We start from the raw sequence: 21,816 nt of genomic DNA, 5'->3' as shown, positions 1-21,816 counted from the left end.
TTTTTTTACATGTGATTTATAACATATATAGGCCTACATGTTTTGTCCCACTGTTCGAAAAAGAGTATAATACAACATAAGCCTGCAGACCTGCAAGCAATGTAGAAGGTTACCTACTACCAGCTCTGTCCGGCTGTCACCTGGACTTGTGGAAACACTGACATTACTTCGAGTAATTTTGCACTCTATTTTTGCTTCTTTTTTCTGGGCTCTACTTAAATCATTGTTTCATTTATTAAACCTAAGTAATATTGACTACATTTATCTGTCCTGAGCTACTACTGAAAGTTTATGTATTTAAATATTGGATCAGTCAGCGTGACACTGAAGTGACTATACAGCAAAGATGAGAAAGTGATTCTTGACCAAGTCCCATTAAGCATACTAGTACTTACAGATAAAAATCTACACAATTTCATTAGATCATGCTGGGTGGGTGTGAAACATACAACTATATGAAGTAAGCTGATGTATTCTTCCCTTTATAGCACTCTTTTAGGCATGCTTCTCTTCAACTGTTTTCCTTCTTGACCTAAAATATTCTTCAGTCACATTGCTCTATTACTTATCTCAACAGCATGTCCTGGCTTTCTAATCACATACCAAGCGGCTGATCTTGACGTGTCAGATGTTTTGTCTTTGTGTCTGGTTAAGTTTGAATTTTTCTGATTTTTCAAAATCACAACACAACTTCAGTCATCACGGTGAAAGACAACAGCAATAAACTTTAGATGGAAACGCCAGGTCCAGAACATAAACTTTTTTAGCTATTTTATGCAGGAACTACCAGCTCAAGCAACAACTGAGCTGGCCAAAAGCCTACGGTTCCCTGAAACAGAGGACAAGGAATAAATGGCTCGATTCCTACATGGTTCACTCATAATATACATAAACATGCTCAAATTAAAGCTAAAATTCTGCTCTTTAACCTTAAAAATTAAATTTGTCCAATTACTTATGGGCTGCAATGCACTTTCCTCTTCAGTATGAAATTCAGCATATTTTCACTTAGGTTTCAGGAAGGACTTTTTTAAATTTGTTATTTTTTGATTTAAAAATAAGTCTAAATAATAACATTTAGCTTCAGTTTTAGTATTAAAAGTTATGCTAAAGTAACTTGCTTTGCAGCCAATTAAATGACAAACATTTGGTAGGCCAAAAACTTTCTTCAAAATTACAAATTTATTATACTTTTTCATTATCTTATTTCTTATTTACTAAAATAAAAACGTACTTTCAATGGAAATTATTATCTCCTTTGTTTCTGCTCATCACTAGGAGTGGCCAATATGGCAAAAAATGTAACAATCACAATACCTGAAGACATTGTTATGATACAGATCTCAATATTTCTTTTTTTTATTTTTTTTTTTTAGGTCTGGTAAGCTGGAACAGAACGGAAAAACACCAATGGTGCCACATTTAAACAATACTATTTGAGATCATGTGTACAGAAAGTGAGTGTCCATACTGCAGTGGATTTCATTCCAGTTAAACAGGACTAATTATGGTCTTTCTGTAATGAAATATGCAGTTGGTCAGTATTCTTTAAGTACTGGCGACATCCACAATATGCTCAAAAAAAAGCACAGTGTGATGTTTTTTATCATTACTTTGATAAAATACTGTCATATTGCCCACTCTTACTAAACACACTATTTAAATGTGTAATTTTTAAAGCACTCCTTAGAAGCAAGTAGGGCTGGATGACACCGGAAAAAGTTGCACTGTGATATTTTAGATTTTTGTAACAAATATTAAGACACAAAAATGTACATACATTTATAAATTACCCAGATAAATTATTTACAAATGGAGCTTATTATATTTTTAAGAGCAATTAACGCAGTTCAACATCCAGGTTAGGGCTGCATGATAGACAAAATATCATACCATACCATAAATTCCGCTTTCAATATACTTTCTAGTTTATTAAAAACACATTACTGAATCCATGAAGTGACATGAATAAGGATTAGCCTCGTTTCCGATGACTTGTTGGTTGGATCATGTGAAAGCCCTGATTCATCCCAACAGCCAAAGAACATCTGTGATTATTCAGGACGCCCACAGCTCACTATAAAACCTTCTGTGATAGTTCAGAGGCTCGTTTGCATTATGCACACTTCTGCAATATCAGTTTAGCAAAGGCCAAAGTCATGATAACAGCAAGGAACAATCTACAATGCAGCCCTAGTAGTGAATATTGCTTTGATTATTACAGTTTACAAATCAATAAGCAACAAAAACACAGTTGCATTGTGTGTGCAGACACACTGATCACACCATGAAGCTAAGTTATTTCTCAGGAAAATAAATACAGCTGGCAGGGTGTCAGTGAAGGAACAACGAGGGTGGTAAGACCCACCTTTTACAAACTTTGCAAACCGCAAGAGAGAGCTTGTACTAACATTGCTCATATGAAATATTACGTTTTCTAACACTACAATTCAATTTTAACACTCTTTTAAGGTAAACATGTACAACTGTATTATTGCATCTACTCATAAAATAGTATACCTTGAAAATAAGCACTATAAAAAGTATAAGTACAACCCTTTTAGGCTTCATCATCTTATCTTTCGTTTGTGCAGTTACAAACACAAAGAATCTGTGACCACAGACAGACTGCATGACGTTAATTTAAATTAGAAAAGAGAAATGATGACAGGTTGCTTCTTTCAAATTGTAACAACTTGCAGTGTTGAAAGCCAAATCAAGCCATCATCTACATATATCACTAACTCCACTAGAAATTAGAGAGAAATGAACAAGAAAGAATGGGAACGAACAGTGAAAGCCAACCTATTTTGAGTTGCCTTTAAGCAAGCCTGCTATCTATCAGGGATTGTCCCTGGCAGAGCACTTCCTCTTTCTCCCTATTTGCATTGAACATGGCTCTTTGTCCACTAATACAGGGCCAGTGTCGCAAACAGAAGGTGTGGGGAAGATAGGATCTCACAGCACTATAAAATCCATCAGGGTTAAGCAGCTGATCTATGACATTTGCCTCCTAACACAGGCACTTTGCTGTGTTTGAATGTAAAAGAGGCATCCTTAACGGTTAACGACACAAGAAGCTTTTCACATGATTCAAGACTTGACAAACACGGTTTCACAACTGATGACTGCTTCTGCTTTTAGATCGACCTCCCACATACTGGACTTCAAGTCAGTAAGGGTTTTCTCATGACCAAGACCCATTTCTAAAAACAATGACCAACAAAAGCCACAGTGCACAGTCACACGTATCATAACCATTCGCATAGCTAGACTGTTTTTCACTTTTTCTACTATAACTGACATTCTGCATAAAGATCTACTGTATGTAGCCTGTAAAAGTGCGCATTAAGCCACAGTAAAGATGCAAAAAGGTTGCACTGGTTGTGATTGAGCCATTCACTCTTTCCTCACGTTTTCTCAAACATATTAAAAAATGGTTTGGCAGAAAAATTTGCACAGCTTTCCACTTATCCTAAATGTACTCCATCAGCCAAGACATGTTTGCTGCCCAACTTTTTTTAGTTTTGCGCTGGAGCTACAAGGACAACACTGCTGACACTAGAAATCGGTAGTCACTCAAATCTGCAAATACATCATCACAACTTCTCTCAATTCACTCAATCTGCATCCAGGTCTTCATTAAGGTTGCGCAAACCTTAAGGTGCTTTGAAGCACAGTATAACTTACTGGGAACAATCAAACTGAACAAAACTTCACTAAGTAGCTAAATCCAGTGGGCAGCCATTTTAAACGGCAGCTGCTGTGCCAAATTCAGGCCCCTTTAGCATGCACGCATGACACATAGGCAAAAGGACATCACAGTTTCCTCTACGTAAGTAACTTAACCTCAAATATTTAATCTGAAGATATCTGCATGATATGCGTGAACATACAGGAGAGTCAGATTCTGCAGAAGGGGTCAGAAATAGCCACAACACCTTTTCTGCGTACGCAGAGAAGTTTTTGCGATGTATTTATGGAAAAGATTTGTGTGATCATTGATTCCTAGTGTCTTGGCTAATCGACTACATCAGGGGAAATTGTACATTTGATTTTTCGCAGCATCGTTTCTTTGAGAAAGTAGACATGCATGATGGTAAATGTGTAGCAACTCAACACAACTGCAATGATGTAAGAAGACTGAAAAACACAATTGTATAAAACATTGTATAATGATTCGCCATGACTGAACTAAAGCAAAGCATTTACTAAAGCCTTCTTGGTGCCATTATGGCTTGCACTGGTAGTCCTGAGTGAAAGCATCCACAGGTTTGGCACTAAACCTCAGGACCCTTTCACCCCTGGGGTATTACTGTTGCTCATGTTAGAATTCAGTAAAAATCAGACCATAAAATGGACTCACCTTGGCTGAGAGTTCTCCTCATACATGCGTTCTTTGCCTTCCTTGAACAAGCTGATGGTCTGCTTGGTCTTCTTCGTCAAGTTCTCCATGAAGACACGGAAATATTCGTTGTCGCCCAGGGTCTCCATCTTGCCCTCATAGCGGGAAAGGATGGTACGAAGATGCTGATAGGTGTCAGGAAGCAGGTCTAAGATGTATGGGGGGCTGTTCTTGAGTGCCAGCTTGGGGTTCTGACATAATCGCACCACCTAAATAGAGGATAATAAAACCAGCAAGTTAAACCAATATAAAAGACAGGAAGACAAATCATTCATATGATTTAATTTTGATGATGAAATTACTTTGATTTTAAATAGTTTCTATCCGTACAGGTGGGTTCACCATTCCAGTTGTTTTTAAACTTTATGCATGAAGGTACAGCAGGCAACTGGTTCCACTACATAGACCCGTTAAACGACGAAGTATGCGGCTAAAAATAGTGTTCAGGCAGTCACCTTTTAGATCTGTACGTTTCTGTTTTATAATGGTTATTTTGATGGGTTGTGTCTGATTTCAGACTTTCGATTATTAATTCTGAAATAAGAAAAAAAACATGGTTGATGCACTGGTTCTGTATGTTTAAGACAACTTCAAACTTAGACTTGACAAATGGATGAAATGGAATAACTGTATGAAACTGAATTAATACACCACAAATGGCAGTTAGACAATAAAAAAATCTGGACGGTTTAAGAGTTTGAAATGAGTGCTATATGCAATAATCATGTCACAAATGTTCTATAAAATGACCCTATGTGTGAAGAGGACACCACTGTCATGCAATTTGCTCACAGATTTTAATGTGTAGCCATGAACACCCCCGATCAACTACACTAAACACTTTAGCTGGCGAGTCTAAAAGGGGAACCGCACAGACCGGAAAACAGAAGTGACACCACGACCTGACCTACCCTTCAGCAAAGAGCTCTGTCTGTGAAGCTCAACCACGGTTGTACTAATGCACACAATTTACACAAGACTCCTGTTCACAAAATGGAATCCTGACATGACAACCTTTCACTTTTGTTTTAAAGCACAGTTAAGCATTAAGCAGCTGCTATAACTCCTCTTCTTTTTAAAAAGAACACATGCAACCAGAGGATTATGATAACTTCTAAGTGTGCAGTTTAACTATGGGGCAGACTACAGCATTAAAAAAAAAAAACTGCCGTCGACTTCCAGAGGACACAGAACATAAAGACAGTCCCAGTCTACAAACAGACTGCCTAAAATCTAACATAAAAACAAAGCATTTAAAAGCCATTCTGAATTGTCTGAAAACGGCATCACTTTTACTCCTTACTAAGAATTAAGATGTCTCACTGCTAAGCAGGGCTGTCCCGTAAGATCTAGTGGTTTCACATACTGTCAACACTCAGTCTATTTTAAGGTTGTGAATATAAAGATCATACCCACATCCTTGTTAAGACTTTTCTTCTGGTTAGTTATCAGTACAAAATATGTTCCTCTCAACGTCTAATAAGGACAAAGGTTTTAAGAAAGCACGTAACGGCAGGGCTGTGCATGAATTTTTTGAGGATTTAGCACTGCTGCTAGTAAAGCTGCAAGTGAAGTAGTAAATTAAAATAGTGCAGTACTGAAATAAATTTCTCCTAAAAAAGTATTAATCTCAATTAGTGGAACAGCATTACAAAATACAGAAGCAGCAAATACAAAGATTTGAGTCTGGAAAGATCTAGTGACAAAAATCCAATTAATTTTGTGAAAAACAGAATTAATTTTCTCCACAATTATGCAGATTCCTCATAATGGCTGATACTTCAAGTGCTGTTGTGTGTAATTAAAAGAGACTAAACCCACACTGAAATATCTTTGCACATGGTTGCCGTCACAGAATTCAACCCTGGAAATAAAACAATGTGTTACTTTGAAAGAAAGGCTTGATGTTATTTAATACGAGAGCCGTAAATCAGTTATTAATTAAAAGATGAAAATAAGCTAAAGACAGCACTGCAGAGGGTGCCTCAGCTTTCAAATCCATAAACTTTGCAATGACTTTGGGATTTTGTTCCAGCAGGCCAATAAAAAAAATAAAACAAAAATCATAGCTGGCTTTGCATATGACGATATTACAGCTCCAAACTGTAACGTATTCATTGTATAGATTTTAAATTACCTGATATACTACAACTCCAACAAACACTAGAACTTGACTACACAGCATGACTATGCCAAAGACATGGCTTGAGCAGCTGCACATTCATGTAGTGAGAACAGCCACAAATGATAAATGACTACAGTTACCAAGAGCACTATGGACAGTGATATGTACACAATAAAGTTAATCTGCATGCTTCACACAGAATTACGTTCTTCTGGCACGTGACAATACTGCACTATACAGGCCTGATTAGGAAATATGTTCACAGTAAATCTCTTCTCTGGTCTTGAGAAAACCAGCTTCTACCCTTGAATGCGTACCAGATTTGAGTATTTGTAGGTAATCTGCTGAGAGTGGGCGTCTATAACACACTGAAGACCGAATATGCTTTCTGCAAGCAGCATGCTACAAGCATGAACTACCACAGCTTACATTTGTCCATTTAGAACAACTAACCCCAAGTTATAAACCAAACTCCGGTCGCTTTTAATGTTTAGCCCTCACAGTGCCATTTGCTTAAGCATACTGGCTCTCTCTCATCTATTGTCTGCACAGGAGCTAAGCATAGTCACCTTCTGAACTATTGATCAGAAGACGTGGGTGGGAAATTTGAGGAAACTGGTATCTGCTCAAATGTCACAGGCCCAGCACTCTGAGAAGCGCTACACTGTGAGACTGTGGCTGTCAGGAGGAAGCTGCTGGTGCCTGCAGCTGCTCAGTGGGGCCTTTGACTGCTCCTTATCTGAGCGGGGTAAGGAGCCGAGGAACCTTCGTCTTCAGCCCAGTACCAGCTGTGATTGGGGGGGTGGGGAACAAATGATGTCATCATGAGGTCACAGTAGACCACTTTTCTCATGCTCATCCTGCTTCTAATTCGTAGACCCAAAACATCAGTTACTGCAGCCCTGACAAGCTGGAGATAAGAGTCCGCTGTCATGGACGTCCTCAGAATTATCAGGAAGCGTACAGCTACATAGAGACGCAGACACACTATCTCCCTCATGCATAGATGCATGCATGCGCACTCGCACTGTGGCCTTCAGGCACTGGCTGGAAGTGGAAGCATTAAGGCTTTTTCGCCCTACAGTCTCTTCCTTAGGACCGGTGATGGGAACCCAGCAGTCAGTATTTAAAAATTGCAATAAAATTTGAGTAACATTGTCAGATCTGCCAAATGATGAAAGATCTAGTGATACAACTTGCAAACATCAAATTATTTCAATTTCAAATGTCTTACCATTCAAAGCAGCCCAACTTTTAGCTCAGTACACTGTGCATAGAGCCAGTGAGCACTAGGCATTTTGCATGTTTTACAAATAAGTACACAACCTAATACCATTTATGTTTAAACAGTTAAAATTATGCACATTGTGCATTTAAAGCTGTACTAGGGACGTATACGGGAAGTGAAGAGTGGGGCAAAACATTACAAGAGGTTAATGGTAACATGTATATTTAATGTAATTAAAACAGCTTAAAGTAGAAAATCATATGCCCATAACATCATCTGTGAATTTAACATTTCATTTATCACTTTTAAGATAAGAAAGGTAGGCTAAGTGCTATCACCAGTATTGTCACCTAAAAAAAAACTAAGCCTACAGCCCAACATTAATTTTTAGTTAACAGTTGTACATCCCTATTCTGTACATAACTCTTTACAGTTCAGCTGGATATTGATTCAAACACCCTACAGGACATCTCTCCACTTTTGAAATGGGATAATGGAAATAGGAAGCCACTCTGTGCTGGACTGGACAACTTGTCTCAGCACTGCACGTATCCCATGTTTTGCCATATTAGTTACAAGGTTTAGTTTGATCTCATCTCCTATTTTTGGCCAGCTTCAACTGAAATAAGCACGAAAGACTTGGCTTGCTCGGGCTGATGAATGCAGCATTTGAAGCTATAAATAGAAATGCTGCAAATGGTGATTTATTCCATAAAATAGTGTTACTGTACAAATTATCAACTGATGCATTATGCAGACACTTGCATTAGGCTAAATGTCATTTGTTTCTTTCAATATAAAGTTTAATATTAATAAAAAGAAGATTTTATTTTTGTTGCAGAAGTACTGCACACCAAAATTTTGCATGTCTGCAAAGCTGGGAAAAATACAAATCCAACCTGCTCACAAAGTAATGAACAACCCTACTGTATGGCTCAATCAACAATGATTAGCAGAATGCTGAAGAAATCATAGAGCTGCCATTCACTACCGACTGAATACAAGTAAGAGGAAACATAAAATCTCACAGAAAGACCAGAAATCACTAAATAAATAACAGCTGAGAAATTAAGGAGGCCTAACTGGACTACTGTTAAAAATCACAGCAACTACAACAATAGCCAGCAGCACAAATCAAGGTCACTTTTTGATCCTTTTCAGATTTTTTAAAGTCAAAAAAGCTACATAGGAAGAAAAAAATTAGGTCTGACTATACGTTCTACCAGTGCATCTTGTCTGTAGTGAACTAGTTCAGCTACTTCCTTTGACTGGGGGAAAACATCACAACAAGACTGTCCTGCCACATTGTGTTTAGAAGTTTATAATGGAATTTGAATGCAAAATCAACTACTGGTTGCAAATTGTGCCAAGATTTGCACATTTTAATCAGCCACTGAAAATTCCCCACACAAAACAATTCTAGGTTATTCCAAATGACGTCAGCCACACAGTCATCAACACCCAGAACATTGTACTTATGTGGGAAGTGCCTGATTACAAAGACTTTAATTTATAATCCAACACCACAGGTAACTGTTCTGTGTGAAAGTGGAAGAAATATGACTGAGTAACTTAACTTAAGTTCTGAGCAGCTCAGGCTGGTTTTTAACCCACCAGTTACTTCTGCTTTTAATAAGGCCTCAAGAAAACATGCGGCCTAGTATTTATTTTGAGAGAGGACAAAAAGTTGATTTTACTTCTTCCCGTGAGAGAAACATGCAAAAGAGTAATAACAGAGGCAGATGGTGGATTTGCCTTCGGTGCCATCAGCAAACCTAACTACGAGCTCTGTCAGACCTTGATGGCACTTGTTTTCTTTACTCATGTATCAGTGAGAATCTCACAGGAAACATGAGGTCAGCAAGTAACCACAATTTTTTCCCTCCATGAACTGCAGTTTTGAGCCGAGGTGAAACGCTGCAAAAAGAACACAGGAAAATAAAACTGAACTGTATCGAAAACAAATCATGAGATGGATGTTCCAAAACCCATGAAACCTCAAGCAATTCTGGTTAAGCTACTTGCTCAAATGTTACTGTAACAGTAGGGTTTGCTGGCAGGCAAGCAAGTCTTTGTTTAACTGTTACAGGTGTGCCATGAACGCAGTAGACCCTACCTGATCATTAGCCCTAGCCAAAACACTGCATCTGGAGCAACAAAGCATCTGCACGTAATCTTGTGGCTGTGCTCTGCACTTTTTTTTGTTTTGTGTGTTTCTCTTATTTGCTCAGGGGGTGTACATCATCAGAAGCTTAACATCAGACAGACCTAGTTTGCTTTTTAGGTTGAAGAACTCAGACTGGGGCTTCATCGACTACTGACAGTCTAGCAGCTCCATTTGCTCCCCATCCACGTCTGAGCTGTCTGTGGTAAATTAAGTTAACCAGTCGTTTTGCTGCCTATCAAGGTAAAAATGTAACCTTAGTCAGGGAGAGCTGGCAAATTGATACCTACACACGTCGTGCAGCTGAAACCCCCCGAGTATGGCAAAAAGACAACCCTCATTTTCTCTCTAAACGCTTTTTTTAGCAAGTAACCAACATTTCTATGCAAAGTAGCCAGCTAGCTAGCTTTTCAGTCAGCTGAGCAGCCTGACATCTTGCTCGACACAAAAAAAAATATTTCCTGTGGGGGTGAGAACTTTGTACATTACACGGAACTTTCTCGAAAATAACATGCTCTAAGTCGAGGAAGGCAGCTAAGCTAGCTAGTAACGCACTACTTTACGAGCTAACATGTTAGCAGTTGAACTAGCTAATTGTCTTAGCAACTCTGCCATATTGCATCAAGTCAGAAGCCCATCACGGAGGCAGGCCACAGGGCTAAAGCTAACTCGGCTAACGGCCGCTAGCTCACGAGGCTGTAGTCGGCTTCCTCTTTGCCAGCTTCTTGTTCGAATTTCCCCGTTCCACCTTAAATGGTGCAGCAGTTACTTCCAGGCGCCCGAAGCTGCACCATTTAAGGTGGAACGGGGAAATTCGAATAAGAAGCTGACTTCAGCTTCGTCGCTAACTTAGCTCAGCTAACAGGAACGGCTGACTTGCAGCATTTAAAACCCCGAAACCCATCAGGTAACGTTACGGCCTTCAGCTTACCTTGTCCATAAGTTTCCAACATTTTTCCACGGTCTTTTTGTCCACGGCGCCGGGTTGGTGATGGGAGTGGTGGAGATGGTGGTGAGGCTGGAAGGCGTCCTTCATCATGCCGATGAGCCCACCGCCTTTCTTCAGGTTCCCTGCCATGTTTTGGCTCCACGAAGTCGGACAGAGCGACAGCTCGAGACCCTGGTGGCGAGGCGGGGGGGACCGACCACCCTCCCTCCTTCCGTGGTCAAGGGGCTAACGTTGCTCTGCCTAAAACACCCCCCGGTGAAGACAGCGCCCGAGTCGAGCCCGTGGTCGGGGGTGTTGGAGGCGGGAGAGAAAGGCTCTACCGCCGAGAGGCTCCCATTAAATCCCCGCGCCAGCTGCTGCGGACCGCGCCGTCATCGCTCTTTAACGCGGAGGAAACGAGGACAACACACACACAAATGACCGCAGACTTTTACAGTTATCGGCTTGGTCGGGAACGTCACGACTTCTCGTCAAAGCAGAAACAACTGCCTTTTTCACCGACACCCTGCGAGCACCGTTCCCTTTCTTCCTCCCCTCGACTCTCCTCTGCTCCACTGCGCTGCTCGCGGAGGGAAGTTGAGGCCAAAGCGGAGCAGAGACGCTGCAGAGCTGCACGGCGCGTCTGTGTTTACTGCACACAGTGTAAACAATCGAGAAGACAGACAACGAGGGGAAACGAAAAAATCAGAGATAAATAAATCTATTAGGGGAAATAAACGCCGCCTTCTGTGTGCCCCCCTCCCGCGTTGGTAGCAGTATTGTTCCTGTTCAGCCCCTTCCGCCTGCGCTCGCTCTCCACTCGGTGAGGAGCGGACTCGTCTCCGCCCACCCAGAACACGCCCTCCGCTCATAGAGGAGAGGAGGCCTTCAGGAGCCAGCCAGCTCACTGCCTTCACTACAAACAAAGCAAAGTATTAGAGGAGAACCTATTTTTCCAAAAATCTGCATAATTAAATGGTTGAAATGTAAACAAAGTCATTCAGAGAGGTTTGGTGTGAAACGCTTTGTTATAGAGAAACTAATCGAGTCCGATTTGTTCACAGTGGTGGTGATAGGAACCAGACGTCTGAGGAGTTTAATATTCCTTATACCTCCCTCACAAAAAGGTATTACATGGAATGGTTGTGAATACACCGCCTAATGTCCGAGGCATTGTTTTACTGTAATTTTGTGATAAAATTTTGGCTTAAACTGTGTTTAAATCTGTTCATGGCGGAGGGGTACATGTAGGGCATTGTAAGGAAAAATAGTCCCCAAAAGAAAACTTTTTTCAGATTTATGACTATTTTACCATCATCAACATTACATATAAAAACTCAGAAGACACCTGTAGGTTCACTGGAAGTTTTGTAGAGTAAATAAAATGGCTATATTTGTGTTGTAGCCATTGTGACCCCTGGTTCATATCACCACCACTGTAAAAAAATCAGTGTGTAAGATTCTCTACAATGAACCATTTCACACCAAACCACTCTGAATGACTGTGTTTGTATCTCATAGGTTCAAGTATTCAGAAATTTTGAAAAATTGGTGGAGTTTCTCGTCAAGTTTGAGAAGGTTTGATGTGAAACGTTCACTGTAGAGAAACTTATCAACTCAGATTTCTTTACAGTGGTGTTTGTTAATAGAACCGGGGGGTCTGAAGTCAACAACACACATAGAGTCATATTATTTACTCTCCAAAACGACCAGTGAACCTGCCAAGTTCTTATGTGTGATAATGTAATGTTGATAAAGGTAAAATGGATGATATTTTTTTATTTTTAAAGTCAGGTTAACTAACTGCTGCTCTGAGACAGCCTACAAAAAACAGGGGGCCTGAAAAAAAGGCTTAATATAAAATTGAGATAAAATATATTTTTATTTGTAAATTGACCAGGCAAAAAAAGCTTGCTGTGTCAATTTCATTTAATTTGTATTCCACTGCCCTTTCACGTGACATTAGTAGTTATCAGTATGGCTTATAATACTACTACTAATAATAATTTCTTGTTTTTGTGCAAAACAAATGCTAATGTAAACTTTACTTCCCGTAAACATCAGTGGATCATAGCTCAAAACAGCAGAACTGTTTGTTTTTTTTTAGAAATTCAAAAATAAAACGAATGCAGTGACGCAATATTCCTGTAACACTGCTGTTATTTTCATCTCATGGTAAGATGTGATTATGAACATGTGATTTACTCTTCTGCACTCATTTGAATGTTGAGGGTAGTGATGCATTTCTATATATCTTTAGTTTCCACTCCAGCTGAACATCATGATCTTCAGCCATCTCCTTCACACAGGTAACTGAAGATAGTACAACCAGAATACTAGCTATGTAAATTACAGTTTTAGGTCCAAAGATTTTGGAATACATTAAAATTAATTTTAAAATTCATGATTATCACAGTAAGTTGAGGGAATGATGTTGCCGAATTGTTTCAGTTGACCAGTTTGACCCTAAAACTAAATGTAGTTCAATGTAGTTCTTGTAGCCTGAGAGAGAAAAACACGTGCCCTGTATTATTATAGAACTACACATTACACACATACAAAACACCAGTCTTTATGTTTGTATTCCACTATAATAAAAGGTGTAAAGAAGAAAAAACTTTAAAGATGGTTCTTCAAGGGTTCTTTAGTGAAGCCAGTGGTTCTGTTTTGAACCATGTGTTCTCTATGGAGCTATTTCATGCTTAAATGGTTATTTGCATGGTGAAATGGGTTTTCAGATTGATGGAGACTGTGTTGTATATGGTATATATTTTGGAAAATGGTTCTATGTAGCACCAAAAAGGGTTCTGCTGTTGTTATGATATCAAGCATGTAACAATAACAGAACCCTTTTTGGTGCTACATAGAACCATTTTCAACAAGCTTCTATATAGAACCATATACAACACATTCTCCATCAATCTGAAGAACCATTTCGCCATGCAAAGGACCATTTAAACATGAAAAGAATATAGAACTAATTTTTCTAAGTAGAACCATTGCCTTTATTTAAGAACCATCTTTTTAAGTGTGTAATCTAATCTAAAAAACAATCAGGGAAGCTTCATCACTTTCCACAAATAAAGAAGAGAAAACGAAGAAAGGACTGGCTAAGCTACAGGTCGGTTGACCTGAGCAGAAGCGCAGAGAAGAGTCAGAGAAGCCTCATCCCTTTCTAGAAGTCGTGCTGTTTTAGAGCTGATCTAGAGCGCAGCTTCAAGAATGTGAGCTTTAGTCAACAGACTTCTTTACTGTCTGCTTTTCACGCGATGTGAAGCGCTTAGCAACGCTGGTACCCGCCCACAAACCGCCCCCAGCCAGTAAGATGATTCCTTAGAGGTGGCGTAGCACGGGGAACTTGGCTGGCAGGAGCGTGATTGGCTAACGCGTCGCACCCAGCGTAACCTAGCAACCGGAGCGCTCTGCTCACTTTCAACGAGCTTTTCGTGCGTTCGTGTCAGGCGACAGTCCACTTTACCACAACATGCCACCAAAGAAGCGGAAAGGAAAAGCCAAAAAGGCCAAAAAGAGCAAACCTGATCAAGGTGTTTTACTTCATTCTGTATTATTATACCCAGTTAACATCATACAGTACTCTAGTTTGGAGATATGACAGCACTGTAGCCTAAATGTAGCTCAACTGTACAAAATGACCAGAATGTTTAACTGAATGTGTTAACGGCAGTGAGTGTGATGTGAGCTAGTTTTGTGTCTGATGGCGTGGCAACCGGTTCTCGTTTCCCCTTTTTCTTACATGTAGGCAATGAACTTGCTGAGATGTATCGGAGAAGTGTTTTGGACGTGGCTGTCTTGAAAGACCACCTTGGTAAGGAAACCCACCCACCACCGTTGGGGTATAACACTTGACTTACTTAAAAATAACAGTATCAGAACTACAAAGACTTAAGTTACATGAGTCTTTTAACAATGTTTATCTGTAATTATATTCTATACAATAATATATAATTATATACACTCATTGGCCATTTTAGAAGGTATCTTCACTCATTTTATCAGGTACACTTACCATAGTGACTTTGTAGTGCAGGGGTGGGGAACTGAGGGTGGGAACTGAGCTGTTTGATGTCTAGCACACCAACCAAACCTGGCAATTAGCTGATGAGCTCAATCAAGTGTGCTTGAGAAACAGGAATCTGGCCCTCCAGGACTGGAGTTCCCCATCCCTGTTGTAGTGTCTTTGTAGTGTCTTTGGAGCCCCCCTTTCCCCTGCTCCATCAGAGGTCAGGATCTCTACAGGATCACCACTGAGCAGGTATTATTTGAGTAGTGGGTCATTCTCAGCTTTGCTGAGGGTAGTGACATGTTAGAGGGCAAAAGGGGGCAGAGAAACACACATTTCTATACATTTACAGATTATAATTTAACTACAAATGCAGCATAGCTGTAATTAGCTATGAGGACACCAAGATCTGGACCTCGGTAGTTTCAGGAGGTTTGAGATTAAATATAGAAAAAGCACCATTATAATAATGCGGTAGTCCACTCAGAGGTGCAGCCACGGTATCACAGGCCTACCCACTCAAACGGGGACAGAATATTCATTATTCTGCATTTCTGAGATTAAGGAAATTTGATTTTCTGTGAGTGCTGTCACTGTATTACGGCCAATCAAAATCTTCCAAGCCCTCGACTTACTTTCCTCAACCCTCTAATAACTGCTTAGCAACCATTGCTGTCCGCAATTACTTCAGTATGTTAGCAGCGTCTGTCATGTTCATGACTAGCGTTAGGACACCAAGATCCTCAGAAGATTCTGAAGGGTTTTACGAGACTCAATGAGGAAAAAGCGATGAAACCACAGTGAGCAGTGAAAGGTTCTCAGCTGACCTCAGAACAGCTGTGGTTCAGCCTTAGACTAAACTGCCTGTTCTCTTTATCTCTGTACAAGATGCTAGGATGTCCTGAGTATCTTTGACTTCCTGGGATGTGGGATAAATGATCTTTGTCCAGTTTAAATGGATAAATAGAGTTGCTTTGCTAAGAGATGTAAATGGACAAGTCAGAACAGACGAAAGGAAAATACACACTCTAAAAACAGACGTGTTAAAAACAACACATTCTGCCTCTGACTAGACACATCAGTGTATTTGGTTAAAGACGACACATTTTGTGTTACTTTTAACACAGAATGTGTTAAATCAGAAAACAATATGACACAAAAAATGTTAAATTGGGGAAGTCAGTGTGTTGTTATTTAACACCTCACTATTTAGAGTGCAGCAGACCTCTACATAAAAGTAAATTTGCAAGACTTTTGCTGATGTAAGCTACAAAGAAGAACCTGAAAGGGGAACATCGATTTTTCAAAATTTCTGCATAATTGAATAATTAAAATGTAAACAAACTTTGTTCTAGAGAAACTAACTGAGTCAGAATTGTTCACAGTGGAGATGACAGGAACCAGACGTCCACCTCTAAAAGCTGTTGGTTTTGAATGTTTGTGCGTGATGTATGAGACATTGTTTAACGGTAGTTTTTGATAAAGTTTTGACCTAAAATGTACTGTAATCAATGTATTTTAATCTATTCATCATGGAGGGATACATCAAGGGTGTTCTAAGGCTAAACAGTCCCCAAAAAAAAGAAGTCTTTTTTTTTGTCAGATCTACCACTATTTTACTATCATCAACATTACATATAAAAAACTCAGAAGACACATGTAGGTCCACTGGTGGTTTTGGATAGTGAATAAAATGGCTATGTTTGTGTAAAAGACATCGGGATACCTGGTTCTTATCATTACCACTGTAAATAAATCAGAATTAGCTAAATTTCTCTACAAATGAACCATTTCACATGAAACCACTCTGAATAACTATTTATATCTCAACCACTGAATTATGCAGACGCTTTGAAAAAAAATAGGTGGAATTCCCCTTTAAGTGCTAGAAGATTATGTCAGACAGGCTCTGAGATCACTGCTCAATAAAGAAAAGCACAGGATTTGACAACATTGTAATGAAAATATTTCAAGATTCTGGAGAAGATTTGGTTAATGTGCTGTCCAAATTATGCCAACAAATCTGGAAAACCGCTCAATGGCCAGCAGAGTGGAAGAGGTCAGTTTATATGCCAATTCCAAAGAAAGGAGACATGAAAGAGTGGGCACAATTTCCAGTTGCACAATTTCTCTATTATCACACATACGTAAAATTACGCTCAAGAGCATTCACCACAAACCAGAGCCTTACGCAGAAAATGAGAACTACTAGATGTGTAAATGGAATTCAGGAAAAGCAGAGAAATGAGATTCCATTGCTGATGTACGCTGGATAATTGAAAAGGCCAAGGAATTCAAAAAAGAAATCAACATGTGTTTCATTGACTACAGCAAAGCCTCTGACTGTCTTATGTAAAATTATAGAACGTCCTCAGGAAAATGACTCCACCAGAGCATTAGCATCTCATTGTTCTAAAGAGGAACCTCTGCACTGAGCAACAAGCCACAGTCATGACAGAAAATGGACGAACAGACTGGTACCACATTGGTAATGGAATACAACAAGGGTGCATACTATTACCATATATTTTTAACCTATGTACTGGACATATATTGAGAGAAACAAGAGTGAAGGGTGATGACTGAGGATTCAAGATTGGTGGAAGAAACATCAGTAACCTTAAACAGAGTTTAAAAGCTGACTATGAAGAAAACAGAGATTATAAAAATGGGAACCACTGCTAGCTTTACAATTTACAGTGAAGATGTAGATGTGATAGACAGCTTTTCCCTGCTTGGATCAATTATTAAACACAAAGGATCTCTACTTGGCAGAACCAGGATGAAGAAGCTTGAAAATATCTTTAAATGTAATGACATGTCTCTAGAAACAAAGACCAGAGTGATCCAGGCTGTGGTTTTTGTGATCCTTCACCAAATCAAGCCTCACCCCTCATTCGAAACCCACTTAACCAAACTGAAGTGCTTCTATTTTGGACATTTTAGGAGAAGAACCAATTCATTGGAAATGCCATTCATGCTTGGAGCAGCTGAAGGTAAAAGAGAAAAAGGACGGCCAGCAACAAGATTGATGGAGACAAACAGAGGAATCATGAACAAGCCATTAAAAAGCTTAACGACCCAAACAGAAGACAGGATGGAGAAACACTAGCCATATGGTCGTCAGGAGTTGGAATTGATTTGGCATTTAGCAGTAAAATAGTTTAGATGGGCAAAGTTGGGAAACGTCTAAATTGCCTGAGGATATTAAGTGATTTAAAACCTAATGGGAAAACCTTTGCTCATGTACGATCTGAAGGCCGTATGATTGTTTATAGAATATTAACTGGGCAAGGAGGGTGATAGTGGCTACATGGGTCATGTGAAAAGTCTCAAACACTTCAAAGGTTTTTTGTGGTTCTTCATCATGCAGTGGACAGTGACCTAAGTACCCAGGTAACAGGCCCCATGAACTAGCCCTGCAGTCTAGTATCATCTGTTTGGTACAGCATTCAGCATGCCTCACACACAGTGTGCTGTAATAACAGGACAAAACAGGCTACTACTTTTGAAGCTCATAAAATGAACAGAATCATATGCGGTATTGCTATTCTCATAAGCGCTCAATGCTTATCGCTTAGCTCTGAAGACGGAAGCGGCACGGCAGGCAATGTCAGTGAGAGATGATTTGAAGTGCCAGATAAGAGACTTGAAGCAGGTGCTTTCTCAAGAGAAACTAGACACCAAGGATATCACTGCAGGTCTGTAACTTTTATCCTTCAAATATTGTTTTTCTAAATACTTATCTATCTGCTTCTGGCCTGTATGGATTAGCGAATCAGACTGTAGCCTGGCTATGCCTAAATAATCTTTTTGTACACCATTTAAGGTATTTTTTTCTTTTTTTCTTCTTTGCCTTTCTCATCAGATCTCAACCGTCAGTATAAATCCTTACAAATGGACCTGGAAGCTAAAGTGAAACAGCTAGAATCCAGTGTGTCAGTGCTTCAGAAACAGCTTGGTGAGTCCAGCTATTGACACAAACAATATTCTAAACAATGAATCCTCTTTTTATATCACTCTTATGCTGTCGGAAAAAAATGTATTGTCGAGGAAAACTTAATGTCCCCCAAACTACAAGCAATGTAAATGCACCTTCAAAGATACAACATGGTCCTTATGGGGGAATTCCACCCATTTTTCACAATTTCTGCATAATGCATATACTGAGTCATTGAGAGTGGTTTGATGTGAAATAGTTTATTTGTAGAGACAGTTACGGTGTTGGTGATAGGGGTTGCGATAGGGGTAGCCATTTTATTTTACTATACAAAATGACCAGTGAACTTACATGTGTCTTCAATGTTTTTTATGTATTGTTGACAATGGTAAAATCGTTTTTTTTGGCCACTATTTTTCCTTACAACACCCTGCATCTATCTGTAGACCATTAATGGATTTAAAGAAATACATTGTAACCCAAAAGCTTATGTCAAAACTATCATAAAACAATGTCTCAGAGTTCAGGCAGCATATTGATAAGCATTTAATTCTGTGAGGAAATCATTAAATTGTTTACATCTTCGCCACTATATTATGGAGAACTTTTGTAAATTTGGTGAAATTCCCCTTTAAGGTCCAATAGTGTACCTTAATGGAGTTTTAAAGGTACACTACATTCACTTTCCCAGGGGACAAAGCATATAGCTTTTGGTGATGTAACATTTTAGGTATTAAAATAAATACTTGAATAATAAAAAGCTTGAAGTCAAGACAGGGTGTATAGAGTCAGTGCAACATAAAAAAACTGCAATGGATTATGGTACAATTCTGTTTTTACTACTACCCTTGAAAAAAAGGGTTATATATAGTAACAAAAAAGCTCTTCGACTTGAAACAACAAGAAACAAAGTTCTTTAAAGAACCACTTACAACAGTTTTCCTATCACTGTCATGGTCCTATATATAACTGTTGCCTTTACTAAAGAACCCTTGAAGATCCCCTTTTTAAGGGCGCAGATGTAGAATGTGGAACTAATATGATATGTCTTATTACCAAAGGCACATAAGAGTAAATGCAATTAAAACAGTGAGTCATCGTTATACTGTCTGTTCTACAGTATCATACCAGAGCTATACCACAGCCCTCAAATGTTAATCCCTCAAAGTATGTGAATGTGACTTTAATGAAGACACCCTTAAAGGGCTGATATCCGATGTTTGTGTGGGTTTATGTACCAGAAACAGCCATAATTTATTTTTACATGACCATCTTCCAACCTCTGATTGTTCCTTACATTTAAAGGAATAGTTCAGTTAGACAGTTAGACAAATTAAAAATACATAATTTGCCATGCAGTCAATGAGCCAAGACATATTTGGCATCCAAGTGTTTTGCTTCTTTAGTTTTGCTTCTTTAGTTTAGAACTGGGCTGATAGGCTAATGGTGCTAACACTGGAAGTAAATAATCACCAAAACTATCCAGTTTAAGCACACTGACAGAAGTTTTGGGCATGTATTTATGGAAACAATTAGGGTGACTATTGACATGTAGTATTTGTTAGCAATGTTAGCTGTGTAGCTCTAATTCTAAACTGTTTTGGTTGATTGACGATGTTCAGGGGAAGTGGAAAATCATTCAAATTTGATTTTTTGCTAAACTATTCTTTTAACCAGCTTGTTTTTATTACTGTGCCTTTAAGTCGGACATAAGTTCATGATCTCTGTTTTGATTGGCTGTCTTGTATTGTGCCTTATTCAAAAAGCAGTCCCGGCTGAAACAGTGCTTATAATTTGACCATAAATGGCAGAGGCCAAACTGCTGCAGGCAGAGTAGACCTGTTCATTTTTGTGACATCAAAAAAAAAAAACAATTAATTCACAAAACAAGCTGTTTTTGCAGCTTTGTTTACACACGTGGATGATTAGGACTGGGGTGTGAATGGTATGTTTTACATCATTTTCACAATGTGGGCACTTTAAGTCTGCAAAAACTGTAAGAAGTACAGTATCAGATGGTTAGGTCACCAGGCTACTTCAGTTTATGGGCTATGGTCAGCAGCAGGCCTTGTGGTAGCCCTTAACAAGCTAGTGATTAAGGGAGACATGAAAAGGTACTTAGTGCTCCTTTAAGACCCTTCTTGACTGTTCAGTACATGTCCTGTACAGCACAGTCCATTAAATAATCCTCTGTTCCAAACAGCTAGTGCTCTAACTGTACTGTGTTTGATTAGATCAGTGTCAAGGTGATTTAAAGACAGAAAGAGAGCGGCGAGAGCAAATGGAGGAGGAAAAAGAGGCCCAGATCGCTGACCTGCAAAGCAAGCTGGACAGTATGGAGACGGAATATGAGAAAATCCTACATGTAAGTTAACACGGGCAAACATCAGAGCACCAACGCAGGGTAAAGAGCGGAATCACTGAAGAATTACTGTATTCTGAGCTTCTGTTTGAAAGTCTTGATGGATGATGTATTTTAAATCTATTATTTTCCTACAGCACACCTTCCACTGTTACTCAGTGGAATGTCAAACTCAAAGAAATAATGATCTCCCCCACTGACATAACATATAACTGACATAATGGTATGACATTGTCAAAATGATTGACAGCCACATTATTCATCTTAGCGGTCCAGAAGCACAGTTTTATGCATCTTTTGTTGTACTTGGTATTGAAACGAAGACATACGAAAAAGCACTGTTCTCTTTTATGAGCACCTACCAATTATTTTCATTGACTTTTACAGGGCTGTTTGGACAGTTTGCTCTCACATTTAGCTGAGGCTCGGAGGCAGTGGGAGGATGAGAGCTTGGTTATTCATCAAGAGTTCAAGGACATGCTCACTGAGCTTGGGTTAAACCCACTATACATATGAGGCAGACAATGTTGGAAAAATGTCAGAATTGAAAATAACACTACACTGTTAGAAATAAAGTTTCTGTGCAGGTACATTTTTCATTCATCAGGGTACAAACAATGTAAATGTTCCCTCAAAGGTACAA

At 39.2% G+C, this 21,816-nt stretch overlaps 2 protein-coding genes across 2 annotated transcripts in view; one reads left to right on the top strand and one right to left on the bottom strand.

The window, feature by feature from the left end:
- The window catches only part of cbl (Cbl proto-oncogene, E3 ubiquitin protein ligase), a 48,535-nt gene extending 36,896 nt beyond the window's left edge, over nucleotides 1–11,639 (bottom strand). Inside the window, exons 1-2 of the mRNA XM_036560910.1 lie at nucleotides 10,854–11,639; nucleotides 4,367–4,614 (exon numbers count right to left, since the gene is read on the bottom strand). Coding sequence (XP_036416803.1) covers nucleotides 4,367–4,614; nucleotides 10,854–11,000 — 395 coding nt within the window. The 5' untranslated portion in view covers nucleotides 11,001–11,639. The remainder of the gene's footprint in view (nucleotides 1–4,366; nucleotides 4,615–10,853) is intronic.
- A 2,659-nt stretch (nucleotides 11,640–14,298) lies between these two features.
- On the top strand, nucleotides 14,299–21,816 carry ccdc153 (coiled-coil domain containing 153). Its single transcript, XM_036598681.1, has 6 exons — nucleotides 14,299–14,395; nucleotides 14,611–14,676; nucleotides 18,453–18,572; nucleotides 18,740–18,832; nucleotides 21,046–21,176; nucleotides 21,561–21,816. Exons 1-6 carry the CDS (start codon nucleotides 14,335–14,337, stop codon nucleotides 21,687–21,689), a joined length of 600 nt encoding a protein of 199 aa, XP_036454574.1. The 5' UTR covers nucleotides 14,299–14,334; the 3' UTR covers nucleotides 21,690–21,816.

The sequence above is a fragment of the Colossoma macropomum genome, unplaced genomic scaffold (assembly GCF_904425465.1).
Source record: "Colossoma macropomum unplaced genomic scaffold, Colossoma_macropomum, whole genome shotgun sequence".
NCBI classification, from domain to species: domain Eukaryota; kingdom Metazoa; phylum Chordata; class Actinopteri; order Characiformes; family Serrasalmidae; genus Colossoma; species Colossoma macropomum.
Note: the sequence above shows the minus strand (reverse complement) of the source record. Positions and strands in the feature narration are given on the sequence as shown.

Excerpts from the sequence above, each read along its gene's own strand:
- ccdc153 (XM_036598681.1), top strand. The coding sequence starts at position 14,335 with ATGCCACCAAAGAAGCGGAAAGGAAAAGCCAAAAAGGCCAAAAAGAGC. Across the intron at positions 14,677-18,452 it reads TGTCTTGAAAGACCACCTTG|CTCTGAAGACGGAAGCGGCA; the intron begins GTAAGGAAACCC and ends CTTATCGCTTAG. Across the intron at positions 18,833-21,045 it reads AGTGCTTCAGAAACAGCTTG|ATCAGTGTCAAGGTGATTTA; the intron begins GTGAGTCCAGCT and ends GTGTTTGATTAG.